The sequence below is a fragment of the Leptinotarsa decemlineata genome, unplaced genomic scaffold (genome assembly GCF_025532065.1).
Source record: "Leptinotarsa decemlineata unplaced genomic scaffold, Ldec_3_MD MMD2_tig00001393_RagTag_RagTag, whole genome shotgun sequence".
Classification (NCBI taxonomy): domain Eukaryota; kingdom Metazoa; phylum Arthropoda; class Insecta; order Coleoptera; family Chrysomelidae; genus Leptinotarsa; species Leptinotarsa decemlineata.
In genome coordinates, this window is record NW_027412562.1 from 8,155,114 (window position 1) to 8,179,871 (window position 24,758).

Here is a 24,758-nt window from a genome sequence, read left to right on the forward strand (position 1 = left end):
GCCAAACTGTTTAAAAGTGTAAATTATGATTTCCAAAAGCAAAATCATTCCTTAACTAATTATTTGAACGATCGAAATATAAAAAAATCGAGTTATAAAAAATTATTTCTTTTGATAAACTCTGTTTTGCGGCGGCCCGCGCATGCCGTAACAGACGCGCAGAATTCTATTTTCAACGTCAAATAAAATTATGAATAATGTTAATAGAGTTTCGGGAGTCAAAACTTTTTTATCGGAAATTTCCTTTTTTTTAACGAGCTTTTTAAAAAATTGCTTAAATATTAATATTTTTTGAGTTATTAACGAAAAACTAAATACCATTTTTTTAAATCTTATTTTGTTAATAACGATTGCAGTTTTTTACCTGCACCGAAATCCTTCAAAAACATTTTTCTAGAGGTGATTCCGAATTTTTAGGACATTTATCTCTATTTTTCATGCTTTGAACTTTTTTTGATTAGACCATTTGGAAGATTTTTCTTATCTCCTTCAGGAATAGGCTCAACGCGAGCAATCTTTCAAAATAATAAAAAAACCTTCTATGTAAGACAGGTTGTCTACAAAATACTGGTACGAGGAAATTTCAGTTGATTCAGGTGTTGAGGGGAAAAACCTCATCAAAAAATGAGATTACTTTCAAATTTGAAAAATATGAATGTATCACAAATGAAGTAGGTGTGTTGTAATATTATTCATGATAAGGTTTTATAAATACTACTGGAGTTTTTTCCCAACACCAAATCGTTATTTTTAACACCTCAACACGTGTTTCGATCACCAAGTGATCATCTTCAAAGAGGAAGATTAAAACTCCAGTAATATTCATTACTACACCAAAGGTTCCAAACAGTGCATCATAAGGTTTTATGAATAATATAAACATGGCATCACTTAAGTGTTGTGACATGTTTGAAGAATGTGAAAGAGCGAGAAAGATATAAAAAAGCCATGGACTTTCATTTGTATTCCACTGAAGGATTATGAAAGTTTGGCATATATTCTAGAAAGCAAAATTATTTAGAGATGATCAAGTTTTTTCGTGCAATAGAAGTGAAGTTATTTGTGGAAAGTTTTCAAGGACCAATAGGTTGTCTTTTCAATGTTACATTTGCGTTAATTCTTTTCTCATTATTTTATATCGGTACGAAAAAATATTATAGATAGAATACGAGTAGGTACATTTGCAAGTGAAAATATTTCTCAGTAAAGTTGAAAAAAATAATATAACTTTATCGCCTAATGTGATGGGTATGAGCGAGAGGAGAGGTGCTGGAGAACTACCAGATTGGAACAATAATATCTATTCAGAAGAGATGCTGGGAAGTGTACAAGAAGATTCTAAATTCGTATTGGTAGAAACACATCCGGCTTCACCAACTGAAAGGGCATCAAAACGTCGATAAGTAGTTCAGACAAGGCGTTGACAAGCTTTCAACCTTCTACGTCAACGGCATCATTTCCATATGTTGCTGACGATCCGTTCCATATGACTCAAGAAATTTTACCAACCTTCTCCCAAGGTAATTTAAAATTATAACAATATCTGAAGATTGATCTCGTATCAAAGGTACGAGTGTGATCTATCATAATGGGCACACATATTTTGCTGTTATCTAGTGATCTATCAATATCTTTACAGACAGACGAGCAACTCCCAAATCCAGATTGATAATCGGGAAGCAGTTTTCTATGTAAGACATAGCATTGCTCAATACGTGTGATTGATGACTTGTTTACTTTATGGTAATACATGATCACTTAAATGAAATGAATAAAAACAATTTTGTCTAAATATCACTGGTAGATTTTATTTTTATACGACTGGTTTCGGGTTTGACCCCATTATCAAGTGTTAAACTGAAATCTGAAGTTCGAAATATCGGGTATATTAGAATTTTCAGGAATGCTGCAAGAACAGGTAGTTGAGTGAACCAGGATGCTAACTTTGAACTTCCACACTGACAATTCTAGGGGTTGTTAAACTTATAAATTCGAAAGAGGAGACCTACATAAATCGGGTTGCTCGTTTAGGAGTATATGTATCTGGTTTTTAATTGTTTTGTTAAATTTCATGGCCTCCAAAAAATCATTTTTCCTTTTATTACATATGTGTAGGATTTTGAGGTTATCTTCATTTATTTTGTGGTTTGATCCTTGAAGATGTTCGTACATTGTAGATTTTTTGTCCAAACAGGCGTGTTCACGCAGTGTTATGTCAAAATTTCTACCGGTTTGGCCTGTATATACTGCAGAGCATTCCCCACACTCTTTTCTCTATATACCTTATTTTTTCATTCTATCCCGTTTGGGTTTTGCATTAAACAGGGTTATATCTAAATTATTATTACTTGTGGAAGCTGTTGATACTTTGTATTTAGAGAAACAATTTTGAATATTTTTTGAAAGTTTACCTGAGTAATTGATGCTACTGTACTTGACTATATTATGTTCTCGGCAATTGGGGTATAATTTACTTTTGTGAGTTTTACCTGTTATTATCGTTTCTATTCAGGAAATTGGTACCTGATTGTACCAATTGTAATGTTTTTATTTATTTCATTTAAAAAACAAAATAGTTTTTCAATTTTTTTCTCAAATTTATTTCAAAACTTTCTATAGGGTTGGTAGAATGCCAAACGTTTCAAATCTACTCATCAAGCTACCGTTTGATTTTCAGAATAATATTACACTTCAATGGATACCTGTAGAATTTCCAATCCATAGTCGAAACGCAGTCATAACAGAAACGCGAGTTTTTACAACACCCAACAACTTAATTCAATTCGAAACAAAACCTATCGAATACTCTTTCCCCGTTAACGTCAATAATGAGGCTATCCGTACAATTTCAATTACCCCCATAGAAAAAACACCTGACAACGCGAAGCGTAAGAAAGACGGACAGAAAAAGACGTCGTCACAAACTTTCTTCCAAGAAAGAAAGCAGGACAGCGATACTGCACTCGCCTCAGATGAGAGAGGGATGGAGCATCACAAAAAAGGCGAAAAGACGTTTATAAGGGTTGCGCGCTTGCGTCCCAACCCTGGTAAACCTCTAAGAAACGACTCTGGTTTGAGGGTAAAAATCCGCCGTCTTTCCTGGTTGGTGGCGGAGACAGCGGTGGCGGTTCACCTCAACACGCTCCGCCCTCTACCACCCCCCGGCCACCCACCGCGACCCCCGCGCTACTTTTATACTCTTTCTTAATGTCAGAATAACTTGCGACGCGAAAAGAACCCCACGATAAGGTCAGTTCTAAGTCATTCTCGCGGCCGAGTGCGATTTTATGTGGGGGTGGTTTCCCGGATTTTTACGGTGGTGGAGGTTTTGCACGTTGCGGAGCTTTTTCGAGGTATATTTTTGTTTCGTTGGAGGAGTAACTGTAGTTTGACGAAAATATTATAGTTTTGTATTTCGTAATGTGGAAAATTGAACGAATGTGGTGTTGCACTGAATTTAAATCCGAAAATTTGCTTTGTGGAGCACGCTGCTGATGCAACTAGGCGCGTACTTCTCATATTATTAAATTCAGTGCATTACGCCTCGGAATTCTACTGAAAAATGCGGGAGGTTCATATTTTACTCTATTTTTGTAAATTCATAAAGAGCAACTCTAGAAAAGTCATTGAGGCATTTTTTTATTGCAAGTAAACTATAAGAAAAACTCTTATTTTTCAAATATCGGCGGTTTTAATGGTAGTACCATAAAATTAAATGCTACTTTTTCGTTCGTTCAAAAGTTCTGTAAAAAATATGTTCCACCCTTTTCGAACCGAAAAAAATGAACAGAAAAACTTTATGAAAGGCAAAATTTCATTTTGAACCGATAAGTTGGATTCAATATATTTTCCACAAATAAAATCAGTGACTTATCATATATGGTGATTTCACTTAAAAATTATTTCATCATTTATAAAAATTTATAGACACTTTTTCAATGTTTGGAGGCCAAATTCTGTCTCCCTCTCCAGGATTATGAAATTAACAGTTTCAGAATCGTGCTTCTCAAATTAGTTCAATTCCTAAATTTTCTGAAAATACGTAGAGGAGATCGGAAATATGGAATATGTCAAAGATATTGATTGACTTCTGAAGCATTTGACGTAGTTTAAGGTAATATCAGTCTGTTGCAATTTCTGAAGAGTTTTTTAAAATACACTTTTCTCCACATGTAAGAAAGTTCAGTGAAACCTCTCTGTTATTTATTGGCGGTAACTCTCGTCTTATTTCGCTCCACTAGAAGGTCTCCAATGATTTCAAAATGTATTCTGACCACTTTGATCGTGTTAAGTACCTATCTCTGAATTATTTTCGATGTTCATTCACACGAATTGTGATGACCTTGATGCACAGTGAATAATGTAACCAAATGTTGGTCGAACAAACATAGTAATGTTATGTATTTTCGTTATAATTATTTTTTCAATATTGTAATTTATAGGAACATATGATGTTATTAACTCTAGATGAGCATCAGGGGTTTACGTGTAAGGATAGACGAAGGCTAAATTTCGCCTCGTGATGTTCAAGCAAGAAAGAGAAGCAAAAATGGGAGTGTCTATATTATTTTTTTGAATTTTGTAATAATTTATAATCTTTAAATATTGAAGACAATATTATTATTATTACTACATACTTCAAAGTTGACACTATACAGGAGATTACTTTTACCTTGAGGATGGTAAAATTTTCTTATTGAATATTTTTTACTCATTTTCAAGTGAATGTAATAATTTTTTAACCAATCAACCCACGTTTTCAGAGAATTTCTCGTGAATAATTCGAAAAGTGAGTATTTTAACGATAACTTCATTCCCAGTGAAGATGTATGTTTTGAAAAAAAAAAACAAAGTGAATGATATGTTTGGGTATTTTGGGTGTCTGAAGGCTCAATAAAAACAAAATAATAGCTTGTTGAAGAATGGTTCTGATTCGTCACATATCAAAATTTGAATTTTCAATAATGTCATATTCTAGGGAATATTTTTTCAAGTTCCTGCAAAAACTCAATTTTAATTTTCATAAAAATCTCTTATTTTAAGTTTTATTAAAACAACGATAAAAATAAAATGAAAACAACAATAAAAATTAATTGGCGCTCCGGGGCGACTTCATTGATTCCAGTGGCGCATTTGCTTTTTTAGCTGCAGGAAAACCCGGAAAAACCTGCAGCACCAAATCATCTGAAGATCTTGATCTAACAATGTCCTCTCTCTTATAAAACAAAATGTAGGGTGATTCCAGAGATCCAATAAATTCAATGCATCGCCAGAACACTTCGTGACACGACTATCGTCAAACTTAAACCAGTCCGTTTCTTCTTTGACCAAGGCGTAATAATGACCAAATTCAACGCCAGAACCACAGTGAACAATGACTGCATGAATATTATAACAGTGGTCTGCTAGGTTGAAATGTTCATCTATTTCGAACCTTCCAAAGAGTTTCTTGCTTCCGTTAGAGGTTAAGTCTTGTTTGAAAATCATCAGTGTTAAAAATCTCTAGCATCAAAAAGAAACGAGTTATGACGCGAATATTCTTGTTCTCTCGTTCATCGGCGCAAAAAAATATGAAATTCACCCCAATTGAGAATAACTGTATTCCCACCCCATAATTTACTCAATTCATGTACTTATATACTCTTGCATTTATAGTTTTTGAGTCACTTTGAAGAACGGTAGGACTACAAAAATGCTCTTTTCACTTCAAGCTCAATTTTTTTCAAAACTAAGCACTTCGAATCGGTCAAACCTCTAGACCATATTAGAAGTACATGAATAACGGTAATTGTGAAGTGACAATATCATTTTCAATCAGGGTGGTAACTAGTAGGTGATTTTGACATTTTTGTTGTCAAAAAAACAATACTTAGTTGGCTTAGTTTTGATGCCAAAATAAATATTGGAAACAAACAATTTTTCAAGCACTCCAAAAAAGATTCAAAAAGTTTCTCTCGAAAAATGTATTATTTTTTGGCCAATTCACGTTGTAACTTTCATTTATGGCATTTTACGTTTTCTTCAACAACCTATTACCTCATTTGTATTGGATCTACAGACACCAGACACCATAAACGTATAATTCTTCTTTTCTTATAAACTAAATTTTAGTAGGAATGAGTTATTCGACAAAATGCAGATATTTTGAGTTATTTGTGAAAACCCGTATGACACCGTTGGTTTCTTGGTTGAAAAATTGATATTTGTCTTCGAGAAATAGTCGAAAAGTATTGACTTTCATGAAAAAACTTAAAAAACAAAGGTTTCTCAGAATAAGGCATTCATTATTCATTCTTTCTAGGATAAAAGTAACCTTCGATACATGGTTAACTTTAAATTAGATGATAGGTAGACTCTGAATCCAAATTTCTATGAATATTGGTGTTGTTCAGCAAAACTATACGGAAAAACTGCCTCGACGAAGAAATATGAGTCCTCCTGATGTTTACTTGATTTTACTGTGATTTTCCAGAAGAATTCAATTTGTCTCTGATGACGATGTTTCCACATCAGAGCGAGGACATTGGTTGCTTGAGCAATCGCCTTCATAACAAATAGTCTTTCATTCTTGTTTCCTTATAATAGTAACAGATGACGTAAAGAAAGGATTTATTGCTTTTTATACGTCGTAAACGTTGTAGGTAATTCTTCAATTTCAAAACTAAATGACATTCTTGCCATTGAGAAAAATATTGAAATTCGAATAAAGATCAAACATCTCACCAGTCTGGACTGGCAGCATCGATGGCCAGATCAGTTGAAATTTTTAACTTTCCAAAAACTTATTTTATGTTTGCCTTTTCCGTCGTGATGAAATTCATAATATGTTCAGGATATGGAAGATGACATTTAATTTGCTTTGAAGAATGTTGACATTGTCTATAATGTTCATGTGCGGAAGGTGATGATAAAAGACAATTGAAAACATTGAAAACAAAACAACAACGGAATTATTCATGAATTCCCATTCTCGACAACACCGTCGAGAATGGGAGTTTGAGTTATGTTGAATTTGCAGAAATGAATTTTTTAGAACGGAATTATTCCATCAAAAAATGAGAACCGTATAATATATCTATGCATTTTTTCTCCGCGAGTAATGATATTCATTTAATGAAATATTGACAGCCTTTGTTTGAAGGTGTTTGACAATGTTTCATGATGCATTACATTAGTTCGGACTTCTATTGTTTACTATGATATTAAATGATTTGAAATCCCTGACAGAATCAATAAAAATTAAAAAGATTACCTGAAAAAATGACAATTGTATTTAGCGAAAAAATCTGGAATAGCAAGTAAATAAAAGACAGGCAACAATTGAAAATTGAACAATCAACAAGAAATGAAAAAATTAAAATATTTCAAGCCAAGTTACTTCACGACGTTTCTATTGTTAGTATCCACAATCGTCTCCGGGTGATGACTGGACTTATTCCTCCGAGAGCTGACTACTTATAGGTCATTCGAGAGCTTCCAACTATCCCCTTTTCTTTCTCCGCTTCATCGGTTTTAGCGAGAGCTGACCGTTTGACGAGAGTTGGCCGTTTTCTGCTCGATTATATGTTTCCATATGATGCGTTAACTTGGCTAAATGCGTTGGTGGACAACAAATATGCGGCTTCTTTGAATTTTTTCCTAAATCAGTGTTCCTCCTTGTGGATGATTTCAGTTGAGACCACTTGATGTTGTGTTAATGAGTCCAAACATGCTCTACTATTTCTGATTCACTGGTTTCTCCTCGTTGTGTGTGTTTTTTTGTGCTCGGCAATGCGAACTTTCAATGGCCTCTTAGTTTCACCGATGTAGGATTCTCCTAACTCGCATGGTATCCGGTAAATGCAACTCCTGGATTCGCAGTTCGCGTTTGGTGGCCTGGTTCTGGCAAGTTCTGATGTTATAGTTGGATTCACTCCTTCTCAACCTTTCCGACAATCCTCTGATGTGGGGAAGTACAACTACTGATTGTGACAACTTCTCTTCCTTGTGAGGCTCTTGCTGTCTTCTAGCCAAAGTCTGTTCCACCATCACTTTGAAGTAAGCCATTCCGTTGAAGGTCATTTTTAATGATGCCTAATTGCATCTTGATACCTTCCTTCGTATTACATAGCCCGAAAGTCAATCGATGGTGATTCTGTTTAAAAAAATCTGTTTTTCCGGTAACCAGCTGTCGCACCCCTACGAACGACAACCCTCAGAAGTCGAAACTTGTGCGAGCTAAGGATTACCGAGGTCTTACCTTTTAACGTGTGATTCCTAACACGGGTTGGACGGTAGCAAGTGAAGATCGATCGTTCAGACTAGGACTTGAACCACCGACCAACACGGCAGTCAATTCGAGTGAGTGAACAAAGCACCCACGCCGAACTGCTTGGCTACCGACTGACCTTGTTGGATACTTGTTCAGATACTGTTCCGTGTGTGTGGGTTTTTGGTATACAGATGCTTCCTATTAATTGTAGGCCCTCTTCACCAATACGTCTAAGAATGGCAATTCTTTCTGGACTTTCTTTTCCATTGTGAGAGTGATAGAAGATCTCACATTGTTGATGTGCTTCAGGAAAGTGTCTAGTTCTGTATTCCCATGGTTCCATATAATGAAGGTGTCGTCAACGTATTTCATTTCATTGCAATTTCAGTTTATTTCTGCCTGTTATTTTGCAGCTGATCTTTTTGATTTTTATTGATGCTTTCAGGGATTTCACATTATTTTATTTCATATTAGACAATGAAAGTCCGAACTCATGAAATTGACAGCCTGTTGATGCATACTTACACTATGCCGTTAAAAAAATATTTAGACATCAAAATACATAGTTACTTTTGATGTTCAAACAATGAAACACATATATGGAGTTTAGTTGTTGAGTTCATCACAATAAACAATTATTATCCTTTTTGCACTGAACCCACGAAAGACTGAATTGAAAATGTGGTACGGCATCTAATCAGCTTGGTGACTCCGATGTCAAAGTTAGTAAATATGCATGTCTGGAAAAGATGAGCGCTGGGTTCGAATCCTCTTGGATCATATTTTTCAATTCAGAAAGATTGTTTCATAGTCAGTTACACAGATAAAAGCTCAAACCAAACACAGATAAAAGCTCAAACTAAAAATAAAAAAAAATTGACCTCGAACTGATCTCTGAGGAATGTACTTCAAAATCCACAATAGGAAAGCTTTTGTTTGATTCTACACATTCATGTTTTAGGTAATCGCCGCTAATGCGGATTTTGCTTTATGTACCCCTACCAATGGGTAGTCTCATTCATACAAAAATGAGTTCGAGTGATCCGCAACATTCTAGAATATTCCACAGAATTCTACACTGATCTGGAATGCTTCACAATGAGCTGGAAGTTTCCTGAACGTTTCAGACTATTCTCAAATATTCCACAACATTCCAGAATGTTCCGTTATGTTCTGGAAAGTATTCTACAACATTACATCTCGAATAATTTAACATATTCTAGACTGCTCTAGAAATTCCTAGAGGGCGAAACTCCTAGCCCTTATATTCAAAATCTTGTCCTTCAGGTAAAAATTTGAACCTTCTTTTTGGATGTACTAAAGGGGGCTACCACACTTTATCATTCCACAATGGTCTGGAACATTCCGGGGTGCCCTTGAATGTTCCAGATTACTCCTGAACATTTCACAATGTTTCAGGATCTTCTGAAATGTTGTGGAATGCTTCGAAATACTCGTGAATGTTCTGTTATGTTCAGTAACTTTGAATATTGTAAAACTTTCGGTCTTCAGATCTCCAAATGCACGCATATTGGGTGAAAACTGAATCTTTATTCATGGACAAGCTGATGTGAAATTACCACAGAAAAATTATGTAGGCATAATTCTTCTATCGACTTTATCAAAAAAACGGGCGTATGAGTGGTACTCGAGATGTGGTGGAAGATTTGCCTCATTCTGGACGATCATCCTCAACTGAACTTAACATCGCTGAAGTAAATAAAATGGTGACTGAAAATCATCGTTTCAGCCTGAAAGTGATTAATTCTGATTTTGAACACGAGTTTCTAGGTAAAAATCGCGTTGTAGTTCGACTAGTGACAAAAGAGCTGAAATTTCTATAAAAACCCCATCGCACATTCATAAAATGAATTTTTATTGGTGATGGGACATTGGTTTACGAATTTGATATGCAAACCAGTCCAACTGAGCCGAAACCGAAAAAAGGTCGATCAGAAGTAAACAATTGAAATCCCTGAAAGAATATATAGAGAATTGAAAGAATTAGCTGAAAAAAAACAATTACATTAAGTAAAAGAAGCAGAAGTAGACACTTTCCTGAAGCACATCAACAACGTAAGTCCTTCCATCACGTTCACAATGGAGGACGGAAATCCACAACGAATTGCCATTCTTAGACTTATTAGTGAAGGAAACCGACACTAAATGGGAATCCAACCACCATTCATCGACTAAGAGAGGAATCATCAAGACTTTAGTACCCTGTGCTTTCGGGCTCTGTAATACAAAGGAAGGACTCGAAAAAAAAACAAGGCATCATCAAAAATGACCTTCAAGGGAAGGGTTATTCCAAAGTGATGGTGGAACAGACTTTGGCTGGAAGAGAGCAAGAGCCTCACAAGGAAGAGAAGCCGCCACAACCAGTACTTGTACTTCCCTACATCAGAGAATTGTCGGAAGGGATGAGAAGAATTGGGCCCAAGTATAACATCAGCACCTGCTTCAGATCTGGGAACACTATCCGTAGCAGCCTCACGAAAACCAGGCTACCAAACGCAGACTGCGATTCAAAGAGTTGCACTTACCGTATACCCTGCAAGTGCGGAGAACCATATATCGGTGAAACAAAGAGGCAATTGAAAGTTTGCTTTGCCCAGCATAGGAAATACAGCAAATTAGAAACCAGTAAATTAGGAATAGCAGAGCACGTTTGGACTCATCAACACAACATCAAGTGGGCTCAAGCTGAAATCATCCACAAGGAAGAACACTGGTTTAGGAGAAAATTCAAAGAAGCCGCATATATGTTGTCCAACAACGCATTTAGCCAAGCTAGCGTAGAGATTCGCAACATATGGAGACAACTAATCAAGCGAAACACAACCAACTCCTGCCAAACGGTCAGAGAGGGAAGAGGGGATAGTCGAAGTTATCACCCAAAGACGATTGTGGGTATTAACAATCGAAACGTCGCCAATTAACTTGGTTTGGAATCTTTTTGATTTTTAATTTTCATTTCTTGTTAATAATTTTTTAATTTTCATCTCGTGTTAACAATTTGAATTTCTTTTTGAGTTTTTGGTTGTTGCTTGTTGCTTCAGTTTTTTGCTTAATATAATTGTTATTTTTCAGTTAATCTTTTTTTTTTTATTTTTTATAGAAACATTGTCAACTACCTTCGAGCAAGTACTGAAGGGGATTACTTTAGATGCGAAACAACGAATTTGAGTGAACAATACATATTTTGCGATTCATTGACCAATTTCCAGTGTTTTTTAATCAATCTGAGAATTTTTAAAGTTTTTCAATCATTCCATTTAATCATTTGAGACGAAAAAAAAGACATTGTAGAAACTGTCTTCATACTAAGCAAAGTGATACATCATTTGAAGAGAAATTTCAATTGTGACAAGATTTTTCAATCGTCCATGAAAAAGGCCGGATATGAAAGTCTGGAGTCCCTGGGGGAACGAAGGAGTAGAGACCCCTAATTTTTAATGATTTTTCCAAATGAAAGGAATAATTTTTTTCTGTCAAGTCTCTCGAAATTCTTTGTCATTAAATGAAAATATTTCAACAAAGTCACAATCAATGAAATTGGAAATAGTTTTATTGAAATTATAGCGTGCTTTTCTGAGGAAAGCCAGTGGGGAAAACACCGGAAAATCTAATGGTGGAATATAATTTATATCAAGAAATTCCGTATTGTTTTCTGAAAATAGTTCTGAGAAAATAAAACTGTATTCTCGAACCATTAATCATTTTACACGTGCAAAACGTCGCAGACAAGTGTTACATAATATTCCTCTATCACATAATTAGTTTTTTTATGACACCCTCACCCCTGTGAGGCTCCTTCTCCCCAAGTTGTAAACTAGGGTGGAAAGAGGAACATTTGACAGTCGACGCACGTTTTGGTCCAGTTAACTGTGGAAGTCGGGACGGGGAACCGAATCAGCTGATTTGTGATTCATCTTTCACAACCCCTTGTGTTCTTTTGATATCCGATATGCCCTGTAGCGTTTCGAACTGATTTAATTGTAAAAATGATGGTTTTTCGAGTGGGGTTCATTATCGGAAGGAGATTGGTTGCGGGGGTGTAGATCTGGAGAGATGAACTTTCTTCTAATGGAAAATAATAAAATTGCTGAGTCTTTTCTTGACATTTTTTGCCGATTGATAATACGCCATGAGACGAATGCAACATGTCCACTAATAGTTTCCAGAAGACTAGAGAAATGGTATTACTTGATAAATCATCTATAAGTGATTTGGATGAAACAGAAGGTGTTACTGAGTGATGTATTTATTCTCAGTACACAACATCATCTTTCCATCGATATTTCACGTCTTGTTTCAAAATTTACTTGTTAAAAAAAAGCGGAAACAGAGTTAATAAATTCTGAGAACCTTTGTCAAACGTTATTTCTAAATATTCTGCTATCTTAGTCATTGTAGACCATAGCACGAAATCACAATGGAAAATAGACGGATATTGAATGCTGATGTTCGTACTGATGTTCACAATCTGAACATCAGATTACCTCACCTAGTTTCAAAACTGAAATTTTCAGGCGATCTTTTAGCTATACTACATGCCAAGCGATCAACCTGTTATCAAAAGAAATAAGAAATTCAGAACTTTCTGTTTTACGGAAAAGATTCATACTTCTTCTGTTCGAAAGCCAACTTTAAGTATAAACTGTCCAACCTTATACATTTTTCATCATTCTAAGACCACAATAAGTCTCAGTAATGGACGTCTTCTCCAGCATCCTAATAGATATTTGAACAATCCCATTTTTTTTGTATTACTTTCTTTTTCTTTTAGCTTAGGTAGATTCTTTTTGAGGTTGAGGAAGAACAACTCAGTGGCACTTGTTTGTGGCTCTGATTTGAACTTCGGCATTTTGTTATACCAGCAACTAGCCCTGTAATTTATTTAAATATTTGTGTGTAACTACAGCTGGGAAACAATAAAGACGATTATTATTATTAAATGGGACTCTTTTCGCTGGTGAAACGTAACATTGGCCTTTGCTTCTCAGCTTGTATATCTGTGATTTTTATTTCTTCGTAGAAAAATTCAACTTACATAACAATGCAGACAACACGCAGTTATATTTCTCTTTTACGCCACGTGATTCTACTCTGCTCAGTCACGTATCAATAACGATCTTCAAACCACCTTTGACATTTCTACAGACCATAAGCTCAAGCTCAATTCTTACAAAACTGCAATACTCAGCTATCTGAACCAAACTTCTTATAACGCTCTTAGACAGTTGTTTCCAAATCGTAATTTGCTCAATACGAACTTCATACTCTGTGAGTCACTGATCATTGATCATGTGAAAAGTTTTTTATTGCGACAGTATTTATGAACCTGCTTCAGTTTGTGTAATTGATGACTTGTTTATTTTGTGGAAACTAATGTTCCCCAAGCTTGTAACTCTCAAGCTTGGGATCTGTATTTGACAGAATAATCAACAGAATTGTTTGATCTATTCGCGGACGTAATCTCCTTGATATATCGATATTATTGCAAGATTCCCACCTTGATACCTGCGACAACCTTCCTATATGAGTGTTATTGCACGTCAGCTACACCTGACGATGCCTTAGATTCAACCGTGGAGGGCTTTTTTGCCTCTGGTTTTGGTAAATCATCACTTGAGCGCAAACGTTTGCTAACCTGCTCATGCTAATCTGCGTACGCTGCTCAAGAATTTGGTGCAAGGCGGTTTTATAAGGTACCACGCTCTTGAGGAGATGACTCAGTCGTTTCCTGGCTGCGCCACCAAACCTTTTTTTAGGTTCAGTTATTGGATCAGGAGTTGGGGAGTTGAGAAGCTCTCGCTCCTGAACTGAATTTATAGGAAGGCAGTTGGAGTCATAAACTCGACATCCCTCCTCTGTAGATTGGCTCCTGATCTAAATTTACAGGGAGGTCAGTTGGAGTCGTAAGCTCGACATCCATCTCCTCTATAGACTCAGCGTCAGAAAAAATTTTTAAGTTTACTCTGTCCACAAAAGTCCCACGAGTAGCTAGGGAATGAACGTCAATCACGGCAGAGCCCCGCATTACCGTGACAAGGCGATGATATGACGAGAGGGCGTCCGGTATCTCGAAGGTTCCGTAGGACAGCTGATAGGCGCTGTCTCATCCATCCTCTTGGCACGGATACACACACCTAGGATTGAGACATCTTTGGGATGCCATTCAATTAGGGAATAACAGAACCACAAGTGATTCTGCCATTCCCATATCCAGTGGGGATACGTGGAAGCAGGCATCCGATGGCCGGTTTGCTCAACCCCCACATCCCAAGCCAATGCACTTGCCAAAAACAGCATGCACAGTGGTTCACGCAGTGAAAGATGAACAAGGAGAGCCAATTGTCGATGTGTTCTTGTGCGGCAGGCTATAATATCAACATACCTATGGAATTGGAATTAGGTGGAAGGTGAATATTGAAGATATTTTCATTAGTTCCTGCGAGTTTTAGATATTGAACAAGTATGACAATTGGGTGTAGTTTTTGATTATGTATTGGTTTCTGTTTCTAGGTCTGATGAGGGAGGTTGTTTGTCGGATGTAGTGATTCACTAACGTCTGAGATTTGTTGGTTTTATATTTTGGTCGGATTACAATAGAGCTGGTTTGTATGAAGTAGAGTCTTCTGTTTATGTAAATGTCATTGGAAATGACAATTACATTCTTACCTTCGTCTGCTTCTGTGAGTGTGAAGTTGTTACTAATGATTTTCTGTTTAATCGACTTTAGTGTTTGCTGTTCCAAATTGTGACTTTGTGAAAAAGAAAGACTGCTTCTGAAGATGTGTGCTGCTCTATGTTTGAGGTAACTGTCTGGGAATTTGAGTGTAATTAATGTTTCGATGCCTAAAATTTCTACTGAATCATATGTTTTGTTGTCATATTTGATATCTTCAATGAGTAATTTGATGTCTGTTACGGTATCGGTCAGGTTAACGAATCTATTGTAAAACTGGTGATCCAAAAACTTCTTTCCTAATATTAATGTCAAATTCAGTGGGACATAATCTTTGAGTTGGTTCTGTACTCGTATGTATTACTTTGAGATCATATTCGTTTTGATCAAATTCAGATATACTGATGAGTTTTCTCAGATTGTTGATCACCGTATGCCACTGTCTTCAAGTATTTTGTGCACTGAATTCTATTTTCCATACAAAACATGTTAAACAGCTGAAACTATGAATATATGTTCAAAACGAGGGAACCAACATGAAAAATGAAAGAATCGCTAGTGGTAGCCCGCGAAATTCCAATTTCAACCTTATTTTTCAACATACATCGTATATCTCCTAAATACGTTGATTCTTCGAGAAAAAAGTTACGATTTTGCGGATAAAGTCGCGATTTAGAAAAAAACGCAAGATATTGAGAGGAAAGTCAAGATTTCAAGAAGAAAATTCAGATTTTGAGCAAAACAAAGACAGTTCTCCAGAGAGAAGACAATATTTTGAAAAACTTTCATGTTTAATTTTTTCGAATTATACAGTGCTATCCCCAAAGTATGCACCATATTAAGAAGTTTTCGACAAAATGTTATTCTTGATAAAAGTTTGTGTATCTCCTAAAACTGAACATACACCAATAAAATACGGTAAAACGCACGTAATATACGAGGAGCCTTGAAATATCTAATTTTGAGACAGGAGTAGAGTACTCTTATTTTGAAGGATCTTGAAAATTGTCATTCAGAAAAGTTTTTCAGCATTAAAAAATACATCTAGATTTGAAGTCATGGCCATCTAAGTGAAGTTTTATTTTTTTACCCATTTTTTTTAAATGAGGAATACGAAAAAAAAATCCTTAAACGATATATAGACAGCATCCTGTATATGACGGTTCATTTTAAAAGCCTGTAATAGTACAAATTACACAACTATGATGTTAAACACGGTTAACTTTTCTGAAGAGTAAAATAATTTTCAGTTTTTGATGAAAAGTTATTTTTATTTTTCGTTAACACCGAAAATCACTCAAAATTATACAGTATTGTAACAAAAAGTTATTATTCAATAATATCAAATCACTAAACATCAAAATGAAATAGGTATTTCGGAACAAACTCATTGATTTTCTGCAGAATTTCTTGTTCAGAATAATTCTCCAAATTAATCTCCAGAATATCAAATCAAATCAAAATTTATTCAATTCAGATTAATATAAAATATGAACCATTATAACTCATTTTACAGAACTATAAATTACATCTATGAAGGATCTTGGCTATCTAAGCCAAGCTTGTGTAACAGCCACGAATCCAATACATTTACAAACTAAGATAAACCTACTAGTTAGTTCTGGGAAGTCCTAGAAGGACGACCAAAATGATGAGCAGTCTTTTAGCATAATAAGAGCATCAAATACGAAAAAAAAAAAACAAAGACAGCAGCAGCGGTCGGTAGCCAAGCGGTTCGGCGTGGGTGCTTTGTTTACTCATTCGAATTGACTGCCGTGTTGGTCGGTGGTTCAATCCCTAGTCTGAACGATCGATCTTCACTTGCTATCGTCCAACCCGTGTTAGGAATCACACGTTAAAAGGTAAGACCTTGTCAATCCTTAGCTCGAACAAGTTTCGACTTCTGAGGGTTGTCGTTCGTAGGGGTGCGACAGCTGGTTAACGGAATAAACAGATTTAAAAAAGATTAAAACAGCATGTGACATTGTATTGAGTGATTGCAGTATGGTGAATTAGTCAACTATCCAGTATTGTTTCCAGTCTGTGATAGTTGTGATTGATAAATGTTTTCAACTCTATTTTCAATTAAGTATAACTTCTGATACATTTTAGTGTCGGCGCTAAAGAACTGTAGAGTTTTGGTCCAATGTATGTAATGAATTTTTGATTGTGAGTGGAACCTTTGCAATCTGAGAAGTAAACGAGTATTATATATATTCTGAACAAAGGTACTCGTAACACTCGATGTCCATAATATACAACGGAAAGTATACAGTTTTCTTACACCATATATTCCACTCTCTTCATATAATGCTTGAGTATTATAGCATTTATTCTTTCTGAACATAATTTTTATGAGTGAGAGTTTTGGATCATTTCTAAATTACGTAAGGAATACTTGAATATTCCTTCCCATATTATTAGACAATACCGTAAAATGGACTCGACCAGGGCATCATATACAGTAAGCAACATTTTTCTACTGACTATACTTCTGAGTTGATAAAATTTATAACTGAGATTACGTAATATTTTCACCGTATAGTCAATATGATTATTCCAACGAAGGCACTGATCCACTAGGACCCCTAAGTTTTTTCTATGAAGGGACAAGTGCAAAGGTGTCTATCGTTTTGGCCAAGTAAGTTTATGGATTTTAATCTCTGCAATGGTGGGCTGATCCTTCTTTGTTGAGGAGAATGCAATAAATTTAGTTTTTTTGACGTTGGCACTCAATTATTACTTAGTCAGTGGAAAATTATATTTATACCTACCTCCGCCTTTCTATGAGCTTTTTCCCATGTGTTCCCGACAAAAGTTAATGCTGTATCATCCGCAAAAGAAGTTATTTTACCTTCGAAGTCCCTCACTGAAAAAATATTATTTATGTATATTAGAAATAAGATAGGGCCAAGCACCGTTCCTTGAGGTACGGCCCGGGTTATTAATAGAGGTTCACTCTCTGAATCCTATTAGACAAATAATCCTCAAAGATGTTTAACGCTACTCCTCTTATACCCGAATCATGTAAACGCTGAAGAAGTATATTGTGATCCACTGTATCAAAGGCCTTAGCTAAATCTAAAAAAACAATAATAGTTCTGTCTTGATTTTGAAAAGAAATATTAACTAAATTACCTACTTCAAAGATGGCTTTTTCAGTGGACCTGTTTTCTCTGAAACCAAATTGACATTGGGAAAAAATTTATTATTTTCTAAGAAATGCACCACTCTTTTTTTTTACATTTTTCCAAAATTTTTGCAAAATTTTTTATGAGTGTTATAGGTCTATACTTAGTTACAAGTTTTTTATCCCTAGACTTAAAAATTAGTACTGTAATTGATCCTGTGAAGGAGGCTGGTATTTCTCCTACTTCGAGGATTGAATTCAATATATGACAGAGGGGTATAGCAAAGTAAGTGTGATACTTTTTAATAATAGGAATAGAAATTCCATCAGATCCAGATGTGCTATTTTTGAGTCCAGCTATAACATTGATCAGTTCTTTATTTGTTATCGGTTGAAGAAATAATGAGTTGCACATGTTTACATGGTTTTCAACAATGGTAGTTTTGGGTTTCTCGATTTTTTGGGCATATCAATGAGTTTATTTCAAAATACTTATTTTACTTTGATGTTTTGTGATTTATTATTATTGTATATTGAGTTCTTGTTACAATATTGTATAATTTTGAGTAATTTTCGGTGTTAACAAAAAATAAAAAAAACTTTTCACCAAAAACTTTGAAAATTATTTTACTCTTAAAAAAATTATCGTGGTTAACACCATAGTTATGTAATTTGTAATATTGCAGGCTTTTAAAATAAACCGTCGTATACAGAATGCTGTCTATTTATCGTTTTAGCATATTTTTTTTTCGTAGTCCCCTTAAAAAAAAATAAAACTTCACTTAGATGGCCATGACTTCACATCTAGACGTATTTTTTAATGCTGAATAACTTTTCTCAATAACATTTCCCAAAATTTTTCAAAATAAGAGTACTTTATTCCTTTCTGAAAATCAAATATTTGAAGGCTTCTCGTATAGTACGAGTGTTCTACTGTATTTTGTTGGTGCATGTTTTAGTGGATGCACAAACTTTTATCAAGAATAACTTTTTGTCGAAAAATCCCTAATAAATAAGTTTTCCATATGGTGCATACTTTGGGGAAGACACTGTATATAATTTATCTCCATGTAGATACATCTATCTTCTTTTTAACGACTTTGATATTCATTATTTTCACTCTTTCAGGTCCACCTTCTGATACGAATAACAAGCAGGAAGCATCATCCCGCCCTTCGTGACAAGTAACTACGGCCGACATTTTCCAGTTTTTCATAATCCAACAAAACCACACGGATTTTTTGTAAGAAGCATTCGTTAAAGTTTTAATCTGGAAATAACGCGCGAGTCTGTCACACATCCCTGAAGCGAGAAAGAACACCCAATTAAAAACGAATCACTGATGAAAAAGCGAGAGGCAAACACATAATTAGAAAAACAAGTTGGCGAAAGAAAGCACAGGATGGAAAATATTCCGCGCAGTTCTGTGGGCTGCCACTGACCGTGTGATTTTTCATCATATTTCGCAGTGAACGCGCATTCTACTTGTAAAAACCGTGAGCGGCGCTTTTTTACCCTCCCGCACTCAATTTGTCAAAAACGCGGCGTTCAAAAAGTCACACGCGGTCTTCGCAGTGATATGGTCATAGAGCGCAAGAAATAAATCTAGTGGCAAGTGCACAAGACAGTAGAGAAACGAAAGGAAACAGCTGATTACGTGAAGAAAAATTGATAAATAGCCGAAAATATTGTTACAGAGGCGACTGTGAAAGGGGTTGTTGACAAGATCCATCAGTGACAAAATTCAAAGTGGTAAGAAAGGACTGTTCAGTGACAAATGTATATGTAAATCCAGAATGGATTTTCGATCTGTTAAAGAAACAACTGAAAGTGTATCATCACATCAGCCATGTAAACAATGACATTGAAATGTGTAGAAACACCTCACCGACTAAAATGCATACAAATCCTTACCACGGAGTCTCGTGAAGTAAGAAAAATTCAGGTGATGATAAATTAGCTACGAAGCTATCTTTGTCTACCTACAAATGCCTGCTAGAAGCTTCTAGTGTCGATAGAGCCCATCCATCAGAAAATGCACTTGGCAAGTGAAGTGTCATCCACCACAGGTCACTACGACCATACTTATGGCAACTTGACAGCCGAAATGCTCGCAGAGAGGACCATCGATGGGCTCCTTGCGGAACATCCTGGTGAACTGGTGAGGACCGGGTCGCCTCATGTAGTTTGTACTGTTTTGCCTCCCCACTGGAGGTCCAACAAGACGTTACCTGTAGCCTTCAAGGTGGTCGCTTTGGGGGATGTTGGGGATGGGACGGTGGTGACTGTGAAGGCGGGGAACGATGAGAACTTTTGTGCGGAGTTGAGGAACTGTACCGCTGTTATGAAGAATCAGGTGGCGAAGTTTAATGATTTGAGGTTCGTTGGGAGGAGCGGAAGAGGTGAGTTTTTCCTTAAGACTGTTTTGATTTTGTACAGTCAGCAATTCGTACATTTTCTGAATATTACCCGTTACTTGACTAATATCCATAACACTATCCAAGATAATAATTGTCTAATTTTCACAGTGAATTTTATTCGAGATGCGTTTTTCTAAACGATTGCTTCATCAGTTGGAACTTGGTATTGGGTTGTTTCAAAAGTGTAGTCCGTTTTTATGAGTATTTTTCAAACTGTACAATACCTCAGTGAATACTTACTATATTCAAGTTCATACTGTTTATACTGATATCAATAGTGACGAGGTTGCTGCAGCAGTATTTTGCGATTTTTCGGAGGCTTTCGACTGTGGGGATCACGAAATACTGTTGCGGAAGCTTCCCTACTACGGCTTCAGAGGAGTGATACTGAGCTGGTTCAGCTCATATTTGTCAGGTCGTAGTCAGATGGTGGAAACAACCCATCGCTTAGAAATTGGGAAAATATGTAATGGTGTGCCTCAAGGTTCAATACTAGCGCCAATATTGTTTCTTATCTACCTCAACGATTTGACGAGCCGTAAGATATATGTGCAAGTCAAAAAGTACAGACTCTTGTAGATTACTCTTTACCATTCATGAAATTCTAACAGCGATTTCTCTCTTTATAATGGAAACAGTGTGTTTAATTAAGGAATATTTGAAAAAAATTTGAATCCTCACCAACACATGTGACAAGGCAATCCAACAAAATTAAGTTGCCAGTACCAACGACGTCAGTCATAAAGGATTCCATTGTCTATAATGGTTGTGAAATGTTCAACCACAGAAATGAAGTATTTACAATGCTTCGGGAAGGTTGTGAAAGGTTATTCAAGTGATAGACTATACTATAATATACAAGAATTTTATAATGATGCTGGTATTATTTACCAGCATCCTGAACGACTTATTTGTTTTTATAAATACAAACCGTTTTTTCTTTAATTTATTATTTGCCAGTACCCTCTGTATCACTTATATGTTTTTATATATACAAACCGATTTTATGTAATAAGTGAAAATTAATGTACAATTTTAATGTACTTTGTTTTTACATAAAAACTGTATTGAAGATCAAGTGAAACTTTGCCCATAATATTACTCTTATGACGATAAAGTATATTCTCTCTCTCAATCGAAATAAGCGCCATTTGAATCTTTGCATACGTAATATAGGTCGAATATGTTCGTCAGCATGAATATTGTGTGCTCGTGATTCGATGAAGTCGACGAAAGCCGTTTCTGCCTGGTCCTGATTGGCGAAGGTTTCACAAGTGAGACAGATATCAGAGTGCTTAAGATGATGGTAATCGGTTGGCGAAAGGTCCGGGGAGTTTGGTGGATGAGGCATAACTTCGAAGCTCAATTCGTTTGATTTTTGACGGTGATTTGTGGAACGTGGGGTCGGGCTTTGTCGTGGAGCAGAATCAAACTTTTTCTGTTGCCCGATGACAGCTGGTGCTAACGGAATTTTTCTTACATTTTGTCGATTTCCTCACAATAGGACTCTGCTGTAATAGTTTGGTCCGCTAACCACTATACAAGGTGTTTCAAATTCGATCATCATCATTGGGATCTCAGAAACTATGAGAGATACGCAGATGGTTAAATAAGGGCAAAGTTGCGCATTCACCTGACTAACAATATGTCGTTGAGAATGTTCTGAAATTACGAATATATCCGGAGATATCTGGAAAAAAACAGAAATTATGGAAAATGGTTTAATTTTTTTCTGGCTTCATCTTTCGAAGGATTCGAAAATGAATTACATTTCCACATTGCCACTTCTTCCCTGCTACATAATGATGCTTTAAGATTTGCTATCCGACGTTTCGTCTTCCTGCCACCACCATCAACTTTATTTTTCCTTATAGGCGCCACATTGGATTTCTTCTGTTTTGAAAAGAACCAGATTTTACCTTTTCGATGATGTATCACAAGTTATCATTTCTATTTCGAAAAATTGGGGACATTGAAAAAAAATTGAAAAAAATATTATCATAATAGGCTTTGACTTTGACAATATCTTCTATATAACAGAAGGTGATTGTAAAATCTAACTACCTAAATGGTGGGATATGTTGAGCTGAGATTGAAGTTCCTTTTGTAACCGTGACTAGTTTTGGTTATATTGTTTGGTACCGAGAACAAAACATTCCGATCCCATCATGCCTATAGTACTTATAATATTGATGATTAATTTATCATATAGACATTCCAAACTCATGAATCCACCACCAAGCGATTTTTAGATGAAGGTTAACGTTAAAAGGATCAATTTGGAATCTTTTGGAAGCAGAAACTTATTGTTTTAAGTACAACTTCTTCACGCGCGCTTGACTTGGAGAGTAAGCTGGTTAATGCGTGACGAGAGGGTTACGAAAAGTGAGATCAGACGAGACGAACGGAAGTTGAGAGGGAGGTATAAGTTAGTGAAGAATACCGTATTATCTTTATCAATGGTATAAATAATGATTATCAGCCTTCATAGGTTCTGTTGCATACTTGTAGAACACTAATATATCTGCTAAATTAATCATTCATTTCCACCATATCCCTTGATGAAGAAAGCGCAAAAGTATATACGATTTCTTTTTTCTCACAGCCACCATCTCTATGAGTATTCTGCAATATCAGATTCTCTCGCAAATGGAAAAGTAACAATAATATTTTAATGCTCTACCTGAAATAATGTTGTGGCTCCCCGAATGTATATGTTTCCCTTGCCGACGGTAAAACCTGTAAAAAGCCGAAATTACAAATGGAAATATTAATGACTTCTCAGGTTTCTCTCTTCTTACATTCATATCTGTTTTTAAAAATATAAGGATTTTGCTTTCAGCCTGTTCCAGCATTCCATTCAATATTTATCAAAGAAACGAAGTGGAATATATCAATATGGAGATTTTGAGAACCTTTATACTTTTATTTCATATATCGTGAGTAGTCAGCGTTATAAAATCTATATCTATACTAATCTATACTAATATTATAAATTTGAAAGTTTGAGAGGATGTATTTATTTATGTATGTATGTTTGTGGCTGTTTCACGCCTAAACGTCTGAACGGATTTAGATGAAACTTTACATAATTAAAACTTATACATCATAAATACATAAAGACAGCTCATACATAGTGTTGTGTATTACATATATTTATATATTGGGACACCTGTGATATCATTAGTGTAAATTATTATCAAGTTGTCAAATAGATGTCAATTAAAAAGATCACAAAGAGAAGTCACATATTCATTATAAAGTGGTATTAATACATAAATCAAATCAAATACTACTCATTCACAACAGTTTTGGTGACGAGGTGAATTAGAAATATTATAAAAATCAAAAATAATCGAAAAAAAAACACTCCAAAATGGACACCCAACAGTTCAAAGAATTCATGGAATTTCAAACTGCAATGATATCTACTCTCTTTTCTCAATTACAAAGTTCACAGAGTCAATTAAACCGTGAATGATCAAGCAAGGGAAAAATTGTGATGAATTCAGCACTTTTAGCTAACTTCGAAAATTTTGACAGCAAGAAAGAATCGTTTTCAAATTACAAAAGCAGGTTCCAGAATCACCTTCAAATGAAGCAGATCAATACAAATAAGCCTTATTGTGCTCAATTGCTACTAAATTCTATTGGAGCTCAAAATTTCAACATGATTACAGCTTTGGCTGCTCCTAAAACTCCTCATCAGTTGACATATGATGAATTGATAAGAACATCTTGCACCAAAGAAGAACGTTTTAGTTGCTCAACATCACTTTTCGTCAATCTATCAAAATGAACAACTATCAATTCCAGAATTTGTAAGTATACTCAAGAGTAATATAAGTGACTGTGAATTCACATGCGAGTGCAAGAAATCAGTTGCAGAAATCTTCCTGACAGCTCAATTCATTCGTGACTTATACGATAATAGCATTTGTGAACAATTACTTCAGTCTGATAGTAAAACTTTCAAAGACATTTTTACGAGAGCAATTGCGCTCGAATCTTTGAAAATTGATACTCGCAAAATTGCCCAGAAAACAATTTCAACGTCATCTTTAACAGTTGATATCAATAAAGTCAACTGTTCACACCAACATGTTCATAAAATGCACAGAAATCATTCACGTTCATATATCCCTTCAAGAAATAGAAAATCGAGGTACAATAGGCCACTCAGTCGCAAATATAACCTCGAATCACTAGGACTGCAGAAAATTTTTCTTAGGTGTGGGAAACCCAATCATATCACAAAAGATT

The 24,758-nt window shown here is 35.5% G+C and overlaps 1 protein-coding gene across 2 annotated transcripts in view; it reads left to right on the forward strand.

Annotated features, from left to right (window-relative positions):
• Nucleotides 1-2,929: 2,929 nt before the first annotated feature.
• Nucleotides 2,930-24,758, forward strand: part of LOC111508833 (uncharacterized) — a 95,636-nt gene continuing 73,807 nt past the window's right edge. Inside the window, exons 1-2 of one of the 2 annotated variants that reach the window (XM_074175946.1) lie at nt 2,930-3,353; nt 19,204-20,477. In XM_074175946.1, coding sequence (XP_074032047.1) covers nt 20,111-20,477 — 367 coding nt within the window. In that variant the 5' untranslated portion in view covers nt 2,930-3,353; nt 19,204-20,110. Of the gene's footprint in view, nt 3,354-19,040; nt 20,478-24,758 lie in introns of those variants that run through there. The other variant, XM_074175947.1, reaches the window with a different exon arrangement.